The 20,734-nt window shown below is 31.8% G+C and overlaps 1 protein-coding gene across 1 annotated transcript in view; it reads right to left on the bottom strand.

The window, feature by feature from the left end:
* Positions 1 to 6,332, bottom strand: part of LOC124106582 (amelogenin, X isoform-like) — a 32,652-nt gene extending 26,320 nt beyond the window's left edge. The window contains exons 1-4 of the mRNA XM_046464257.1: positions 6,279 to 6,332; positions 4,070 to 4,117; positions 2,684 to 2,728; positions 1,935 to 2,414 (exon numbers count right to left, since the gene is read on the bottom strand). Of these exons, the coding sequence (XP_046320213.1) occupies positions 1,935 to 2,414; positions 2,684 to 2,728; positions 4,070 to 4,117; positions 6,279 to 6,332 (627 nt within the window). The remainder of the gene's footprint in view (positions 1 to 1,934; positions 2,415 to 2,683; positions 2,729 to 4,069; positions 4,118 to 6,278) is intronic.
* Between the last annotated feature and the right edge of the window lie 14,402 nt (positions 6,333 to 20,734).

Genomic DNA, 20,734 nt, shown 5'->3' with positions numbered 1-20,734 from the left:
ACTAATTTAGAAAAAAAATCTCTAATGGAAATAGCTTTTGTTCTGAATTGTGAAAAATTATTCTCAAAAAATTAATCTGATAAATCTAAGCAATGAGAATGAATTTAGAAGCTGGTTTAGCTTCCTTCATGCTAAAAAACTTTAGACAGGCATTACTACTTTAAAATGACTTTCCATCTACCTTTCTTAGACTCTCCAAACGTAAGCATATCCATTCTCTCAAAATCACACTTTTTAATTTTTTTAGTATGAGTTTGTCTTGTTCCTTCCAAATCATTGAAATTTTAAGAGAATTAATTTATCTTATTCTTTTATTTCTCTTTTTAAAATTTTTTATTGTTGGTTGTTCAATACATTACATAGTTCTTGATATATCATATTTCACACTTTGATTCAAGTGGGTTATGAACTCCCATTTTTACCCCGTATACAAATTGCAGAATCACATCAGTTACACATCCACTGATTTACATATTGCCATACTAGTGTCTGTTGTATTCTGCTGCCTTTCCTATCCTCTACTATCCCCCATCCCCTCCCCTCCCCTCTTCTCTCTCTACCCCCTCTACTGTCATTCATTTCTCCCCCTTGTATTATTTTCCCCTTTCCCCTCACTTCCTCTTGTATGAAATTTTGTATAACCCTGAGGGTCTCCTTCCATTTCCACGCAATTCCCCTTCTCTCTCCCTTTCCCTCCCACCTCTCATCCCAGTTTAATGTTAATCTTCTTTTCATGCTCTTCGTCCCTACTCTGTTCTTAGTTACTCTCCTTATATCAAAGAAGACATTTGGCATTTGTTTTTTAGGGATTGGCTAGCTTCACTTAGCATAATCTGCTCTAATGCCATCCATTTCCCTGCAAATTCTATGATTTTGTCTTTTTTTAATGCAGAGTAATACTCCATTGTGTATAAATGCCACATTTTTTTTAAATCCATTCGTCTATTGAAGGGCATCTAGTTTGGTTCCACAGTCTTGCTATTGTGAATTGTGCTGCTATGAACATCGATGTAGCAGTGTCCCTGTAGCATGCTCTTTTTAGGTCTTTAGGGAATAGACCGAGAAGGGGAATAGCTGGGTCAAATGGTGGTTCCATTCCCAGCTTTCCAAGAAATCTCCATGCTGCTTTCCAAATTGGCTGCACCAATTTGCAGTCCCACCAGCAATGTACAAGTGTACCCTTTTCCCCACATCCTCGCCAGCACTTGTTGTTGTTTGACTTCCTAATGGCTGCCAATCTTACTGGAGTGAGATGGTATCTTAGGGTGGTTTTGATTTGCATTTCTCTGACTGCTAGAGATGGTGAGCATTTTTTCATGTATTTGTTGATTGATTGTATGTCCTCCTCTGAGAAGTGTCTGTTCAGGTCCTTGGCCCATATCAAATCAGAGACACGGCGTCTGATAGAAGAAAAAGTTGGCTACGATCTATATACGGTGGGGTCGGGCTCCAAATTCCTCAATAGGACACCCATAGCACTAAAGTTAATAACTAGAATCAACAAATGGGACTTACTCAAACTAAAAAGTTTTTTCTCAGCAAAAGAAACAATAAGAGAGGTAAATAGGGAGCCTACATCCTGGGAACAAATCTTTACTCCTCACACTTCAGATAGAGCCCTAATATCCAGAGTATACAAAGAGCTCAAAAAATTAGACAATAAGATAACAAATAACCCAATCAACAAATGGGCCAAGGACCTGAACACTTATTCTTTTATTTCTAAAGTGAATAAATTTCTTTAATTTTTTTTGTAGATGGAACTCAAAGTAGTTGTAAGTTTTAAATCCAGCATAAATATGTGATATGTAAAAATAAACTCATTTATTTAATAAAAATTTAATGCATGAACTAATGGAATCACAAACTGTAAGGAATCAAAAAACATCCAGTTTCCCAGGATTTGTCTCTTAGCGGCTTCAGTGTATACTCACCACTTCTTCCCGCTTGGTCTTGTCTGTTGCTGGCCAAGCTTCCAGAGGCAAATCAGGAAGAAAGGGGGGCAGCTGCATGGGGAACATCGGAGGCAGATGTGGCTGTGGTGGCAGGGGATGCAGGGAGTGCAGAGGTGGTTGGGGCTGGACAGGCTGGACAGGCTGGACGGGCTGGACAGGCTGCATGGGCTGGATGGGCTGGTGAGACTGTGGCTGAATGGACTGGGGCTGGAAGGGCTGCTGGAAGGGCTGCTGGGCAGGTGGAGGGAGGTTTGGCTGGTGGTGTTGGTTTGGAGTCATGGAGTGGTGGCCAGGAACTGGCATCATTGGCTGCTGGGGGGCCACGGGCTGTTGAGCTGGCACCACTGGGATGTGGTGATGAGGCTGAAGGGTGTGACTCGGGGTATGCTGTTGAGACAGCACGGGGATGATTTGGTGGTGCAGCAATCCACCCATGGGTTCGTAACCATAGGAAGGATACTGGTGAGAAACAGAGAGTCAGGTTTACCATTGGCTCAGTTGACTTCCAACTGGAGAAGTAGCAATGATTTCTTTGTCATTATGACCATATGAATATTTTAGTCATTTTTTCCTTTGCAAGAGTTTTTGTGTATATAGATACAATCTTTTATAAATTAAAATTACAGTAAGTGTTTATATGTGGAGTAGACATGATATTTTGCTTAATAAAGGAATTTAAGTACATATCTAAATATTTTATGGGATTAAAGAACAAAATGTCTACCTACCGGCTGCCTTATCATGCTCTGGGACCACCTCAAAGGAGTAAGCACCTTAAAACAAATGAACATTATGATGCTTTTAATATAATTGTTTTATCCGATATATACACTCACTAATAAAGATGAAATATAGACTAACTAATGAAATCTTGAAAACATTAGTCTGATAATATGATTTTAACAAAAGAAAGAAGGTAAACATTCACCAGATGCTTCCTGTTTAATGGGTACTCTGTTACACCCATCACATATGCTTTTCATGTTTTTTCACTTTATCTGAGGGGAATATCATCACCTCACTTTTATAAACAAGGTAATCAAGACTAAAAGAGTACATTAACCTCACTGGGCTTATCAAAATAGTAATTATGTTTACTTCCAGAGGGCATGCTCATTACTCTGTACCAAAAAAAATTTAATCTAATTTTACTTTAATATTTTTATATTCTTTGATTTCACAAGAAGAGAAGCTAAACCCATCATATAAATGAGGGGGTTTTGGTCATATTTATCAGATTTTTAAGGTTAACAGAAAATTTTGTCTCAAATTCTAACATTTTTTTTCAACTTGTATGAGAAAACAGACTCAGAGATTGTTACCTGAACCTGTGAAGAAGCAAAAATTTCAGGTCTTTATAAGCAATACATATTTATCTAGATTCAAAATTAGACTTTCTTGATATAATAGTATATAATATTAATATATTATATATAATACAATCATAAATTATTAACCTTGCTTAAGTTATATGTGACACAGCATTTATTATATTCATTAATAATTTTTCTCCCCAAATTATAGTTTGGTTATCATTATTTCACATCTTTATATAAGGAAATCATAGTGCCAGGTAGAGAAAATAATTTACCCAATTTTATGCAGTCAGTATGGGATTGAATAGAACCTCAAACATGACTTTCATAATTCATAAACTTCTATCTCTCTGCAGTTTTTCATTATAGCACTGAGTCACTGATCTTTCAATGAAACAATAAGAGATATGCACATGGTATGAATATCTTATAAATTTTGGAAAACAACCTTAAGTAACATTTTAACCTAATCCTCACATTTTATGGCCTGGGATAAAATTATACTGTTCCAGCTGAGTTCATCTTTTGCCCTACTACATATAGTTCATAATGGGTACATTGATAGCCATATTTAAGAAGACAGAAGCAGTCAAAGTGGGCACATAATAAGTTGCTAGGACAATTTGGGCTTGAGGCCTTCTTTTGGGGTTTAAACCAGAAAACTTGGTGGGAACAGAAAAGTAGGAATATTTAAGAAATATGTTGAATTAAAAATCAATACAGTGTTCTTTGCAGAGGTCAGGGCATTGTTAAATCAAACAATGTTATGGTAAATGCTGTGGTAAATGGAAAAATTACCTCATAGCTGAAGTTGATATAACCAGGGTGCCCAGGATGAGGTGGTAGCTTTTTTTATAAGGAGGAAAAACAGAATGGAAAGAGAATGATTGGAAGGCAAAAGGAGAGGAAGAGAGAAAGAGAAAGGAACAGGTTAAGTCAATATTCAATTGTTCACATTAAGGGAAACTGAAGCTATTTTTCAAAAAATATCTACACAGTAAAAGATATATTTGAGATATATATGTACACACACACTACACACACACATATTAGTTTGAATATATATGTTGTTTAGGAGGAGACATTATTATTAATAATATTATTACTTTTGATACTGGGGATTGAACTCAGGGGTACTGGGCCACTGAGACACTGAGCCACATTCATAGGCCTATTTTGTATTTTATTCAGAGACAGGGTTCCTGAGTTGCTTGCTGCCTTGCCATTGCTGAGGCTGGCTTTGAACTCATAATCCTCCTGTCTCAGCCTCCCAAGCCACTGGGATTACAGGCATTTGCCACCACACCCAGCTTGAGTAAACGTATTTCAGAGAGGTTCAAAACAGGTAAATGATTTTTCCCTGACATAATAGTTTTACAGAAGGAGACGTAGAGGCATCAACCAGCATAAATTTATTTTTCCAGTGGTATTGAGATAAGAACATCTACCCCATGATGTCAAGTAATCCTATAATATACTACCAATCAATTTAGTATTTCAAACTCACACCATGATGGGAAGAGAGAAGAATGTTTCTGTTACACAATTTAAAAATACCAAAAAGGAAAGAATATAAAAGATACCTTGCAGACCACGTGCTTAAAATTTTAAGTACAGAGGAATTCTTCATATTTGGAATGCAAACTAAGTAACACATCAACTGTAACAAAAAGTACAACTAGGTGGAAATTACTGATTAAGTTGAAAATAAGATGAATACAGTAAAATGGTGCAGAAAACACCTCCCATGTAAAATGGAAAGTTTTATGTATGAAACTTAGGCCTTTTATTTTTATTTTCTGTTAGTATATTTAAGGCACAAAGTTGAAAGCTCAAAATAAAAAGCAATCTGAATAATTATGTATGCCATAACTAACTGTCCTTTCCAAAGAGGGGAAAAAGTGACTGATACCTGCCTTGAATTCTGGATAGCCCTGATGTGGAGGTGAGAGAAGAAAGCCCCATGCAGAAAATGTCCCTCTGATAGGGCACTAATTAAGAATCTGCTCTATTCTATTCTTTCAAAAAGCTGATATTTTATGAGAAGTTTTAATAACTTTCATTTTCATTGTGAATTGTTTTACTGAGGTAACTGTCTCTCCTACACTATCTTCATATTACGCCTTCTGAGTATTGAATGTGGAATGGAAAAAAGGGGATCCTATAGGAAACTAGAAGTTGCCAAAGTGCAGGGTCAGGAAGGCAGGGCATAGCATCTTGATCTCTTGAGAGAGGAAAAGAGGAGGCAGGTATACAAGTTTACTGGTTTCTGGTGGTATCAACTGCTCTTCATGCCATCAAAAATAAAATGGATTTTGCTTTTCTTCGTGTGAGGTAAACTCTCTTCCTATATGTATCTGAGTTTCAAAAGAATAGTTGGTATTTGATATATGTGAATGTAATGTAATATATACATAAGCAAGACACCAGAAAATAATAATACCAAAACAAAAACAAAAACAAAAACAAAACAAAACCAAAAACCCAACCCCCTTATGATTAGGTAATATACTTTTTTATAGGAACTATAAAAACAGATATGTTCCAAGAAGTGAATTCCTAATATAAAAATATTATCCTTGTAATTTATAAACTAATTGTCTCAACAGAATTACTTGGGGGTGTTTGTTAAATGTAGATTCCTACAGTCATATGTTTAACAATCTATTTAACTTTGAATTGATAAGTAGTAATTACATAGATTTATGGAGTACAAGGTGATATTTTGATAGATGTTTACAATGCAGAATTATTAGGTTAATTAAGAGAATACTGTGAGGCCATTACATGAATAAAATCTTATCACTTGCAATAACATAGATAAACTTGGAGGGCATTATGTTAAGAGAAATAAGATGTACACATAATCTATTATTTTATTTATCTCATTAAGGTTTTTTTTACATTGATCTTAAACTCTTTTAAAACATAACACTTACCATTTATGGGGCAGATTTTTAATCCAAAATTTATGATTGAGTTGATATATGAAAGTGGTATTACTCACAGGCATAGTGAAGGCTGTTCCAAACAGGAAGGCAAACAAAATCCAGGTCCCCATTTCTTGATAGTTCTGAAATGTGAGTCAAAACCCACTTCTTACCTCTTCTCAAAATGGATATAATGCTCAATAAAACACAGATAATCTCTTTCTATGTATGTATGTATGGCCCAGGGAATTAAACCCAGGGCCATTTGACAGCTACGTTCTTAAACCTTTAAATGAATAAGTAAATAAACAAATAAATAAATATAATTTTAAGAAAGGATCTATGTTGCCTAAGTTGGCCTTTGATGGCAGTTGTCCTGCCTCAGCTTCCTGAATCTCTGGTATTACAAGTATGTACCAGCATTCCTGGCCAAAATATATATGATCAGTATTAGTCTGTTGCTATTAAAATAATGGAAACATTATTTTTGAGGTGACTTCATTCAAAATATTTATCCATTATTGCATAATACTTTGTGATTTTTAGATTAAAGAACCAAAGAACATTTTCTTATTAATAATATTGAAAACAAAGGTTAATTTCTTGAGACGAAATCATGAACTTGCCAACATGAATCAAGAAGTAAAGTGTGACAGGGATTTAGTTTTGTATGTTGCAAACTAGTTTGACTTCAGTTATTACTTTTGAATAATAATATGAGCTTAAACAGTCTACATTGCAAAACATGAAATTGAATACAAAGGAAAGAACAATACTAATATTCTGTGGTTTTTTAATCAATAAATTTTAAATAATTTTTCCTGAAAGAAGCCATCTTTATTCCTTTATTCTTTTGTTAAATATATTTAATTACTTGAAAAATTATATAATTGGTATAAAAAGAAAAATGTGGCCATGTTCTAGTCACAACACTTTGTGACAAATATTTTAATAATTTAAATTTTAACTAAAAAAGGTTTTATCATGAAAATTATATGAATAATGTTAATATGAGGACTAAACTCACATTTTTTTTCTATTTTAAAATTTTCTTATGGTTGAATTTTTTAAAAGAACAAAATATCTAGGGGATGGATCTAGTATTAAGTACACTAGTATTTTCTAGAATTAAAAAAAATGATTTTCAAAGCCACAAATTCCAGTGTAAAGGTTTTGTTTATCTCAGTTGATGAATAATGAATATGTCCTGTGAGTATATATTTCAAAAAGCCTGTTTGAATTCTAGATGGTAATTATTTAAAAAATACAAATTCGTTAAACACTAATATTTTAAGAAATAAACATCTTATTTATGGTGAAGCTAAAGAAGTAATAATTATTGACAGTAAATATTGTTAGAAAATGTGAACTAAATTTCCATGTTTAAAAAAATAATGAAACACAAACAAACAAGTACAATGCAAAGGATGAAAAATTACAAAAAAAAAAGAAAGAAAAAGAAATGCACATACCTTTGAATGTATTTAAAACAACTGTCTGACATCCAAGGAATTGAATCCTTTACATTTCTTTCATGTATGTGCTCAATTTATATCATCCACAACCTCTACAATAACCAATCATGATTTCTGAAAAATAAATTGCTAGAGTATGACTAAAATATTCTGTATCATGAATTTTTAGCACGAATGATCATATTTCAGATTGTACATTATGATTAGTTCATATAGTCTTTCATTATACATAATAATATGTTCAACAAGCAAAAGTATCTTCATTGCACTACAGTTAAGTCAGCAAATTAGTTGATTACACATGCAGATACATTCAGACATACTTTTAAGAAGCTGCTACATCAATGCCTCTGTGTATTAAAATGTTTGAATAACTGTGGCTTGTTTTTTTACTTTGCTTGAAGATGTTTTTTGTTTGCTATGGACACTTTTTTATCAGCACTTTGGTATCTAATGTAGGTAATAAATGACAATTCTTGACCCTATCTGCTCAAGTAACCATGAGCTCAAGATTATCACAGTAGAAAAACTTTTACTGGTGATTTCAACATCAAGGCAAGGGACTTTATTTCAAATCCACTATCCATAAGAATGCATTTTATTATTTACAAACATCTACATCATAACTCCAACCTTTTCATAGTAAGTTGCTTTTCATCTATGCACTTGTAACTCAATATTACTTTCTTTCATCCAAGAACCAAATTACTCATTTCTTTTCTTTCAAAAAACTTTTTGTATCTAGTTCCATTGTCTTCATATTAGAAACACCCTCATTTTACTAAAGAAACAATCACAAAATTCTAAGAAAATTATAAATCATACTTTATTTTTTATTTTCCAACCTTACTAGAGCTCATGAACTTACTTACATTTTGCTGTATTTTATTTATTAAAATATTAGCTGGTGAGTTGTCTATCAATATTGCCAATAAATGAAAAGCTAAAAATATGTCCAGATAAAATTAGTATTATTACAGGATTCTAAATTTTTAACTAAGAAACTGTTTAAGTGTATCTGTAATTATACAGAAGGCCCACATTTGATGATTGAAGAAAAAAATACTTATGAAAACCAATGTATTAAGAGTGAAGAGGTCTAGATTTATGTGTTTCCTAATTCCATTTTTTTCATAGTTTAAGGATCACTGAAAATTTTCTTAGTCTTAGCCATAGTTTTCTCATCTATAAAAAGAAGACAATAATAGACCTGTAGTCAGCTTAGCATAAAAAGTACATGAGGAACATTTTCCATAAGTAGTTCTTTTTTCTACTCTTCCTACTATAATCATATGGTAAATATTACTGTGAATGTTTAAAGAATATAAAAAATTTCTAAGATTATTTAAAAATATATTAGTGATAAATTTCATATATATATATACCAATAATTTCCAATATTATATGCAATTATAAAGCTAAAATATAAAAATAAACCCCAAATTTAAGCGAGTAAATTTTCCCTATGAAGTAAAGTAAATCTCTCAAGTTAAAGATTACAAAAAGAAATTGGACAGTTATAAAGGATAAAATGAAGAAATTAAAATTTAAACATTATTTTAATGACAAATTTATCCCAAAATTTATATATATTTATAAATATGTTGCTGATGAATTTCATAGTTAAGGTAAGGAAAATTCTGTTTAAAGGAAATTGAATAAAAGGTTTTTAGCAGAAGCTACTCTTTTTGAGGAGGATCATTTCACATGAAAGTGAATATGATCAACAGAATGCTTAATAGGTGGCAAGTTAATTATAATTAATAATATATGCTTGTATAATGTTTGATAAATATTACTGAAGAAATGTGGTTCTTTTTTTCTGTTTTCCCTGCATACATATCTTAGTTGAGTCTTAAAGTATGAATAACCCTGTTTGCAATCTCATCTGATGATTTAGAAAATTAAACCATTAAATCCTTTCAAAGAAGAAAAAAAACATTTATAGGACATTTTTGTACAATTATTTCATTTACAAATAAAGTAAATTTTAAAAAAAATATATATATAATATGTATTGGCTAATTATTTTGGGCTATAAGAAGGGCTATTCTATTTTACAGAATTCTTGTCATTTGAATCTTCTTGCTTTTGGGGATTAAATATATCTCATTTTTACTATTTTAGGAAATGGATTACAGGTATAAAATATTAGATATAAAAACAATCAATTATTTGTCTCTCAAAGTATTTCTCCAGTATTATGAGTAAACAAATGCCCTTATCAAATTTAATACTATTCAGTTTTTATAGTTTTCATTCTTTTGTCTAACTTGGAGTTAAACACTTTTTAATGTTGTGCAACATTTATTCTAAAGGTTCCCCTTAAATTGTGCGGTATCTAAATTAAAATGTGTTGGACAATCAAATGCCATGTCTTGTAGAAACATATTCGTGATATTAAAAGAATGCTCTAAGATGTATTGAATTGGGAACACCTTTATTTTAAATCACACAAATTCAGTTTTGTGGCAATTTTTATTTTTAAATTTCTGGAAAGGTGTTTTGTTTTTTGACACATTTCTTATTTTTAATGTCTCAACAATCTTTAGGTATGCATGCGATGTTTGTATTTTTTTTAATAATTAGCATTTTGAGATACAGATTTTGAAAAATAAATCTCACAAGACCAGAACTATGAAAATGCTAAATCACTATAAGGAAATATCTTATTTCTTTTTTGTCTTTGATATGAAGTTATTAAAAAATTTTATAGTTTATTGGGAACCTTTATATTAAATAATAAAACATGGTAAGTCATGAAGCAGCAATATTACTCTTGAATAATCTTACTTGACAAGAAAATTTTAAGATTAATTTTTGCCTTATACTTTCTTCACTTATTTTCATAAACCATGGCACATGAATTTAAACCTTACAAATGGAATAAATTAGAATTCTGATATTAAGTGGAATAATAACAGGGCTTACACTGAAATTTTGTCTTATGTTACAAGATGACAGTTTGGAAAATTGCATCATTCCTTTCACACAAGAGCCTCTGTGATAAGTTCACCATTTTCCAATGTCTTAAAGAATCTGAGCAATGTAAAATAAATGTTCTTAACATTAAAAAGGAGGTGAGTGAGATGAGTGAGTCTTTTTCATTCATTAAAGTTAAAAATAAAAACACAAAGCTTCAAAAATTCCTAAATAATCAGTCATGATTATAATTAGTGTTGTGGTTCTTTTTCAAATATCAGTGATTGGAATCATGATGTTTTGCCTATAAGGAGATTTATGTTCCTTTTATTCTCTACGTTTACTGGTATTATATTATGTAAAACCCCCAAACAAAATTCAAATCATGAGTTATTTTCTAGTCCCCTCCACAGTGAATCATAGTCCAGAATGTTTAAAATAATCAAAAGTGCATGGTCAATCAATACATTATAATATGTGTGAAAAAATCAATCATAAAAAGGTCATATTTAATTCATATAAAATGTCCATATAATGATAATTAATTGTGCTTTTTTTTGTTTTCATTTTTGAGAAGGTTTATCCCAGAGATGAATGTCCAGTGAGCCACATTTCTTAGAAACTTCAAATTTTTCTGTTGAGACAGGGTCTTTTTGTGTAGACCTAGCACCCTTTAGCCCCATGGTTATATTTCCCCAGCTCTTGATTTAATTGAAAATCCATGTAGAACCCCCAAGTCTTTATTTTAAAGAAATATATCTATAAACCATTGTATTAATTGAACTTATTTGTTCTATGTTTCTCTCCTTACTGTATCTTTTTCTGATTCTCTCTTATGTGCTCACTGTCTCTTTTTCTCTCTTGTCTTTTTAATTCTTATTCTATTCCTGAAAGGAATGAAACAATAACATGAAAAAGCTTTGTTCACACCTCTGTGTATCTCAAAGGATTTAAAATCAACATATAATAATAATTGCAGAATAAGTACTGTAATCATTATAATGTAATAGTAAGCTACTTATAATTATTAAATAATTACATATCAATTATATTAAATAATGATATGATTAGTTTGTAATTACATATTAATATAATTAGTAAGAAATAATAATAGAATCAGCCACATTAGTGTTTACAGCAGGAAAATTCACAATAGCTAAGCTATGGAACCAACTAGATGCCCTTCAACAAATGAATGGTTTATGTATACAATTACATATCACTCAACCATAGAGAAGAATGACTTTATGACATTTACTGGTAAGTGTTGGACCTGGAGACTATTATACTACGTGAAATAAGCCAATACAACAACAACAACAAAAACACAACAAAGGTCAAATGTTCTCTTTCTGATATGTGGACACTAACACACAACATGGAGGGTGCAAAACAACAGTAGTCTAATGGATTAGAAAAAGGCGGAATAAAGAGAAGGGAGAAAAATATAAATAAGAATTATAGTGGAATGAATCTAAACATGATTTCTTCTTGACATATATAAACACATGAATACTCCACAGTGAATCTCAATATCATATACATCCACAAGACAGTGATTCTAATACATTTCATAATATAGTTTGATATATAAGAAATATATATATATATATATATATATATATATATATACACACACACACACACACACACACACACACATAAGACTGTGATACTAATATGTCATGATATATTTGTATGATATAGATATATAAGATATTTATGTATATAGATATAAAGGATTTGTTAGATACGTAAGATATATTTCATGTTTGTATAAATATATCAAAATGTGCTCTCATGTGTAACTAAAAAGAACAAATAGAAAAAGAAAACTACACACACAAATTGAGATATGTATCCATACAGGACCCTCAAATAGACAAGCTTAAAGAAAAAAAATCCAAGAAAAGCATAAACAAATAAAAATATCTAACACAGAAAATAAGAAAAGAATATTAAAAACTGTAAGAGATGATTATCAGGTCACATTTAGAAACTTGTGTTTCTTTTGTGAAATGTCTGTTTAGTTATTTTGCCAATTTATGGGCTTTTTTGGTATTTTTTTCAATTCTTTATATATTCTGGATAGTTACACTCTTTTTGAAGGCAAAGATCTTTTCCTATTCTCTAGGTTCTCTCTTCAAATTCTTGTTTCCATTGCTGTGCAAAAGCTTTTTAATTTGATAGCATTCTATTCAATGATTTTTTGGTTTTACTTATTGTGCTTTAAGAGTCTATTTTTTTAAATAAATTTTAAGACTTATTGGTATATGGCTTGCTCTTAAATATTTGCTGTTATAGTTGATCTTCATTTTCTCTCGGGGGAGATGTAAGGAAATTGATCAAGGCATTAAAAGTAGTTCAACAGTTCATTTGAAATGGAGATTTTTTGTGGTTTGAATATGAGGTTTTTAGAAAATCTTCTGCAACTTTCTATACAAGAATGTGAAGATTAGATTATGAGAGCTCTAATTTAGTCAATGGGTTAATGGATTAGCTGGGTGATAGCATAGGTGGGTAGAGTTGGCTGGAGGAAGTAGGTCACTGAGATATGGTTTTGACGTTTACATTATATTCCAGCACCCCCTCATACACCACTTTCTGTACATCATAAGTTTAACAGCTTTCCTTTGATGCATCATTTTGTCATGATGTTTTACCACATCTTGATCCAGAATGATGCAGTTGGCTGAACATGGATGAATCTCTAAAACCATGAACCCAAATAAATCTTTCATTCTCTCAGTTTTTTTTTTATCAAGTCTTTTGGTCACAACAATGAAAAGCTGACTAAAATAGAAACTTCTATCAAGAGGTTGGTCATTGCTGTGACTTAACTGAAACATGGTCAGAAAAAATTTGGACCTGGTTTGGGGTGAGTTTGGAATATATTAAAACGAACAAGCTAGGAAAGCCTTAGAAAATCTTGCCACCCAAGATTGCTATACTCAGCAAAGTTTTATTTCACAATTAATGGAGAATTGGCTAATTTTGTGGGTACTCATAAATTCAAAATGCTACTCATAAATCCAATCTTTTTTATTTTTTATTTCATTTTATTTTTTTAATTTTAAAAATTTGTTTTAATTAGTTACACATTACAGCGCATTGATCTTGACATATCATACATTTGAATCAGATGGGGTATAATTTCTCATTTCATAAATCCAGTCTTATGGTGCTCATAAATCCAGACTCTGCTCTTGAGGCACCAGAGGGGAAGTAAGGCTATAATGGAAATTAGAGGTCATTCAGGTTTCACTCTGATGAAGTAATTGGTCTGACAGGGAATATTTCAAAGAAACAAAAATTTAGACAGTGGCATGGATATTGCTGACAGCTTTCAACCAAATATACTGAAATAATTCAGAGCATATTGCTGAGGAGATTTGGAAAACTTTGAAGTTGGCTTAAAAATATGTGTATAAAACTGCATCCAGGTAAGTTGTAGTTGTTGAAGGGTTTACAGTCACTAAAGAAGTGGTAAGTAAGAGGAAAGAGGATTTAAGGGCATCTCAGAAATTGGGAGACTACAACTTTCACAGGCTCAAGGGTAAAAGCAAAATTCCTTTGAGAATAGACATGGGAGCACCCTCTTGTACAATGAAGTCTAAGAAATTGTTCCACCTTATTCAGTCATTCAGGCACTGAGAGTCTACAGAAGCCATGGTTCCAAGATGCTTGCTATTATTCAAGAAGACAGTAGATCTTGGTTTTTTTCATATAGTGCTTATTCTATAAGGATGCAGATTATTAGATTTAGGTGGTTAAGGAAGTTTCCACTGAGATATCAAAGGTGGCCAAAGTATATAGTTTGGAGTGCCAGCAGTCAATCATTCAGAAGGCTATGCATGAAGATGTGAGAGGAAGATGAAGTTTCTATAGACACTTTCAAGATTAAGATATTATAATAATGTAGATTCTGTGCTAAGAAAACTGCAGTGATCAAGAAGAAACAAGCCAGGAGAGAAAGAGTATGTGCTGCAACCAACAAGATAATAAGGGTAGAGCTACACAAGTTCTTTGGACAGAACATCAGAATGAATGTGCCACAGATACAGGTCATGAAGCTACCAGGCTTGTTTTCCCTGCAGGACTTCAGTATTGCTTTGTTTCCATCCCTTCATGTTGTGCTATCACTTTCCTGTTTAAGAATTAAATTGTTTTTAGCTATTACATATTAGATATATGTAACTTTTTTTTTTTTTAGTCTTTAAAGGAACCAACGATCAAGAGTTTTATTGAGTCTTAGATAAGATTTTCAACTTGTACTTTGGGACAATGTTTGAACTATAAAAAAATTTGGGGACTCTTGGAAATGTAATTTGCATTGGGAGATGAGCATAAATTTGGGATCAGGAGTGGTATGTGATGTTCCTCTAAAGCTTACTAGACTAATCAATAATTTTCAGAGATGTAATAATTATTATAACATAAATAATAAGTGCATTAATCAATTTGAACAGGTTAACTATTGTAATTATATGCAAATAGGTAACTATATGCAGTAACTGGAGGAAGTAGATCACTGGGAGATTACCCATAAAGTTTATATGTTGTCCTGGACACCTTGTTGTTTTTTTTTTCTATTTATACTTCTGGGATGTCATGCATTTAGAAATATCCTTCATTACATTACTTTGTCTCATATTGAACTGAGAGCAATATAGCTGGCCATCAATGGACTCACTCATTGGATAATTAGCCAAATAATCTTTTCCTTTTCGAGTTGTTATTATTTGATCTTTAGATTACAATGATAAAAAGCTGACTAAAATATGGCTAGACTTTTGGATAGAGACACACAGTAAAATGAAATTGACCTACAAATGCAGTCCTTCAGACAGCAAAAATCTATTCTACAAGTTGAGCATACCTTAACATATAAATTTAGGAAACATGAGAAGCTGAGTAAGAATGATGTATCTGTGAATCTGTTATAAACTGAATCCTCAGATATTGAAATAAATAAAATCCCATAAATCCTACATTGATATTTACACTGATTAATTAAATATATAAGAAATAAAAGATGAAAAAATACAAATGATGAAATATTATTTCAATAAAGAGACATTCTGAAAAGAAACAAAATAGATATTCTGGAAATAAAACAATTCAAAAGTAAAATGTAAAAATTCACTTGATAACATCACTAAACAATGGACATTTTAACTCTTAGGCACATGTGTATAATTTTAAAAGCTCAGTGAGCAACACAGCAAAGATGATGAGACCATGAACAAAATATTCAAAAAAATTATATAAGACATTAATATGTTGAATGAGTAATAATAATTTGCAGTAAGGAATACTGAAACAAAAACTAATGGACAAAACAAAACTTTCAGATATATATCAACAGAAGGAGTTTCAAACCTTGAGTACAAGATGAAAATTTAAATGCAGAGGCATTTAGAACTCCCAAATAGACAAAATTTTGAAAATACATTCTAAGACACATTACATATAAAATGAATAATATGTGAAATGAAGACATATTTTAAAAGCTATGGCGGGGGATGTTGCTGTTAGAGGAAAGCCGATACAAATTACTGCTAATCTCTCAATCCAGACTTTAAAAGATAGAAGAGCTTACCGGAATGTATAAAAAGCTCTGATGGATAATAATTGCCACCCAAGATGGCTATATTTGGCAAAGATTTCCTTCACAATTAAAAGAGAAATAAAATTCTTTCAAGTTAAACAAAAAACTAAAATAATTTATAAATTTTAAACAAATGATATAGAAAAAAATTTAGGAAATATCATATGTAAGTGAAATTAAAAGCAAATTTACATCTGTAAAATAATGAATCTTACTAGAAGAGTAGCTAAGTAAGAGAGTTAATTTTGAATTAAACATTATAAGTAAGCTGCCAGTCAATAATCATCTGTATAACAATACTGAATATAAATGATCTTAACTCTCCAATTAAAATTGTTTACAAAGACTCACCTTATGAACAAAAACATGAATGTGGATGCTAAAAGGATGAAGAAAGCTATACATCATAAATGGAGGCTAAAAGTAAATAGAAGAGGACCAAGGCAGGTGCATATCCCAGCACACAGTTCATTCCCAGCCTGTAGAACCCACCTTCTGATGCTGATCCACCTGGCCCTGGCCAACTAGGCCTGATGAACATGGCTGGCCACTTTACCACTTATACCCAATCAGCTTACCTTTTTGCAGATAGCCTACTCCGCCTCTATAGGTTGTAGAGGATAGAGAGAGTATGCCTCTTGCCAGCTCTGTAAGTACTGTGGCTCATTGAGGCTGACTGGAGCTGCAATAGGTCAAGAGGTTAAAAGTGGGAGTATGATGACATTGGGCTATTGGTATGCCCAGCCAGGTGGTCTGGCATCCCAGGACCCAACCACGCTGGCTCTGGTCTGGCCCTAGCACCAACTAGGTTCCTGGCTCTCTTCCACCTATCAATGCCAGGGTCCCCAGGACCTGCTGAATCCAGCACAACTCTGGCACCTGCCTGGGTTCTCCAACTCCCAGACCCAAGTTCTCCAAACACCTAACTCCCAGCCTGGCCCACTTCTTCACATACTAGGCCCACAGCTTTGACAACAGCTATATTTCAGTTTGCCAGACAATCACTTCTCTGCCAACCTGGCATACAGTTCATTTCCAGCCTGCAGAACCCATCACCTGGTACTGATTCACCTGGCCCTGGCCAGCTAGGCCTGATACACATGGATGTCCACTTTGTCACTCATACCCAACCAGCTTACCTTTTTGCCAGATAGCCTACTTAGCCTAGGCCATCTGGGATTTCCTGAAAAGCAACCACCACCAGCCAGCTACTTTGCCATCTGGGTTCACTTATCTATACCACTTGGCCCAGCCAGTTGCTTTGTCATCCAGACTCAGTTCTCCTTGAATGCCAAGCCAATATGCTACTAGGCCTACCTACCCCAGGCATTGGGCTTGATATCTGGTCTGCAACCTGGCTAAATGATTATGCCCTAGGAAAAAAAATTAGGGAGTATTAAACCATAAATTTCAACTCAGTGAGCAACACAATAAAAATAAAAAGCTCAACAGCCCACAGCCCATGCTCCTGTGTTTAGTTCATATGTTTTGTTTCATATAGTCTTTGCCACTACTCAATCTGTAATCACTTATTGCTAACAACCAAATTTCATTCTCTTTCTTCCTTTATATTCTACTATTTTTCTCCTTTCTTATTAATAACATATCCTCAGTTACAAGTGCATATTCCCCATTCACACTTTGAAATTGCAAGCACTTTTCTACCCTCCTGTCTTTTCTTTTTCTCATACTCAACTCTATCCTTTTTACCTTTTAATAATAATTGATGTATAAACATCTACCCCTACCACCAATGCCACAGCAGTAATAATATGGCAGAAGTCATAGGCAATAAGTATTGTTTTATTTCAAGCCAGAAAAATTCATATTTGTCTACTTTTTTACTTAAGGAAATTGCTGATCCTATATTTCTGCATGTTGTACCAAATAACACTATAGATGTCAAAATATGAAATTATTACCTATAAATCATCGACATTGGACTCCCTCTCTCTCAATCTATAAGGCACTGGTAACATAGAGGGATACCATATACTCATAAGATAGAAACTCTACAACTTCAGATCTATTCTGATATATGGATAGATACACAAACAATATGAAAAAGCAAGAGAACAAGCCATCCCAAACAACAGAATACCTCAATAATAGATTTCACTGAAACTCAGTGAAGGAAGTGTCAGTCATTAAATTCAGAAAATTCATGGCTAAACTGATTTATGAGATAAAAGGTGACATAATACATAAAACCAGAGAGAAAGAACAAGAAGTGCCAAATCATTTTGATAAGGAGATAGAAATCCTAAAGAAGAATTATCAGAAATCCTTGAAATAAAATAATTAAAAAATCAAATTAATTATTAATTGGAAAGCATCACCAGAAGATTAGATCACTTGAAGCAGAATCTTAGGCAACAAGACAAACTATGTGATCTTAAAAGTAAAGTTGATCATGGAGAAAAGATGTTAAAAGACCATGAATAGAACTTCTAAAAAAAAGTGGGATAACACAAAAAGACCAAATTTAAGACTTATGGGATAGATGAATACTCACAAATAAAAATCAAAGGAATGAACAAACTTTTCAATAAAATAATATTAGATAATTCTCAAAATATTAAGAATAAAGTAGAAAACAAAAACACAAAGCTTACATTACCACAAATATGCAAAATTAAAACAGACCCACACCTAGTTTCATTAGTATGAAGAGGCCTAACATATAGAATAAGGATAGAATTTTAAAGCCTGCTAGATCACATTAAGAAAAAAATCAAATCTCAAATGATTTCTCCAATCTGGATTTCAGTTAATTTCTCAAATAAGAACCTCAAAGCTAAAAGGTCTTTAAAAAATATATACTAAGCTATGAAAGAAAATGATCACCACTGAAAAATATTATATCCACCAAAATTAAGCTTCAGAATTGACATTGAAATAAATATTCCATGATAAATAAAAGTTAAAGAATTCACAAATGGAAAAAAGGCAGTACAAAACATACTAAATTATTTCATATAAAAAATTAAAATGAAAATCCAAAAGTGAAGGGATTACCTGAGAAAAATAATCAAAGGAGGAACTAATTTAAACTAAAAACTTGAAATAACTGAAAAAGACAGGGAATAAAAATTATATTTAAATAATAACATTGAATATAATGTCCTGAATTTATTAAACAAAAGACATAGAATGGTATATTAAATAAAAAACAAGACAAACAATGTGCTGTATCCAAAAGACTCAACTCATGGGCAAATACATCCACAGACTAAAAGTATGAAATGGGCAAAAAATATATTATTCACATAAATCTCATAAATGAGAAGTGATTTAGACTTAGCAGGAATATATAAATATTTTATCCATCAATGACTGACTACATTTTTTTCTCAGCAGTATCTAGATGTTTCTCTAAAATAGACAATATACAATCCACAAAGCATCTCTTGGCAAATGAGAGGGGGGGGGAATATTTTGCCTTTTATCAAATCATAATGGAATAAAGTTAGAAATCATTGACATCTAGAAATAGAAACTACACTAACACTGAAGATTAAACAATATACTATTATATAACCAATGGATAACTGAAGAAATTAAAGGTTAAATTTTTAAAAATCTTAGAAAATGAGAATAAAATCACAACATATCTAAAAACTTGGAACACTATGAAGCATTAAGTTTATTCATTAAAAGAATAAAATGTCACAAGAAAAAACTTAAGTTTATAACTCAAAGCCCTAGAAAAATAAGAATAAATAAACATCAAAAGCAATAGAAGTGAAGAAATAAGAGAATAGAAATTAATAATATTGAAACCAAAAAAATTTTCAAAAATATCAACAAAATAAAAAGATATTTCTTTGAGAATAAAGTTGAGAAACCCTTAGCAAAGCTAACAAAGAGAAAAAGGCAGAAAGTTTAAATTATTAAAATTCACAATGGCAAAAATATTACCACAGAAACCACTAAAAATATATACAAAAATCAGAACTACTTTGAAAATCCAAACTTCAATAAAATAAGAAATCATGAAAACTCTCACAATATTTTAGAGACAAATGACTTACTGAAATTAAATAAGGAGAAAAATTTAAACTGATCAATTTCAAGAAATGAAATTGAATAACCCATCAAAAGCCTACCAGTATCAGATGGATTCTCAGCCAAGTTCTACAAGACATTTTAAAATAAACTTACACCAAACCTCAAATTATTCCATGAAATAGGGAAGGAACCCTTTTAATATAATTCTATAAAGGTAGCATTATCCTGATGACAACACCAAACAAAGACTCACTAAGGAAAGAAAACTTGAAACCAGTATCACTGATGAACATAGATATTCCACTATGATCAAATGGGATTCATGATCAAGTGGGATAGGCAGAATTAATATTGTCAAAATGGCCATACTACCAAAAGCATTATACAGATTTAATGCAATTCCTATTAAAATCCCAATGAAAATTTTCATAAAATTAGGAAAAAAATCATGAAAATTGTTTAGAAAAATAAGAGACACAGAAAACTAAAGCAATATTTAGCAAGAAAAGTCAAG

Source organism: Marmota monax, unplaced genomic scaffold (genome assembly GCF_021218885.2).
Source record: "Marmota monax isolate L192 unplaced genomic scaffold, Marmota_monax_Labrador192_F-V1.1 WCK01_AAM20220418_F8-fsc00260, whole genome shotgun sequence".
NCBI lineage: Eukaryota > Metazoa > Chordata > Mammalia > Rodentia > Sciuridae > Marmota > Marmota monax.
This window is presented reverse-complemented; position numbering and strand designations above follow the sequence as displayed.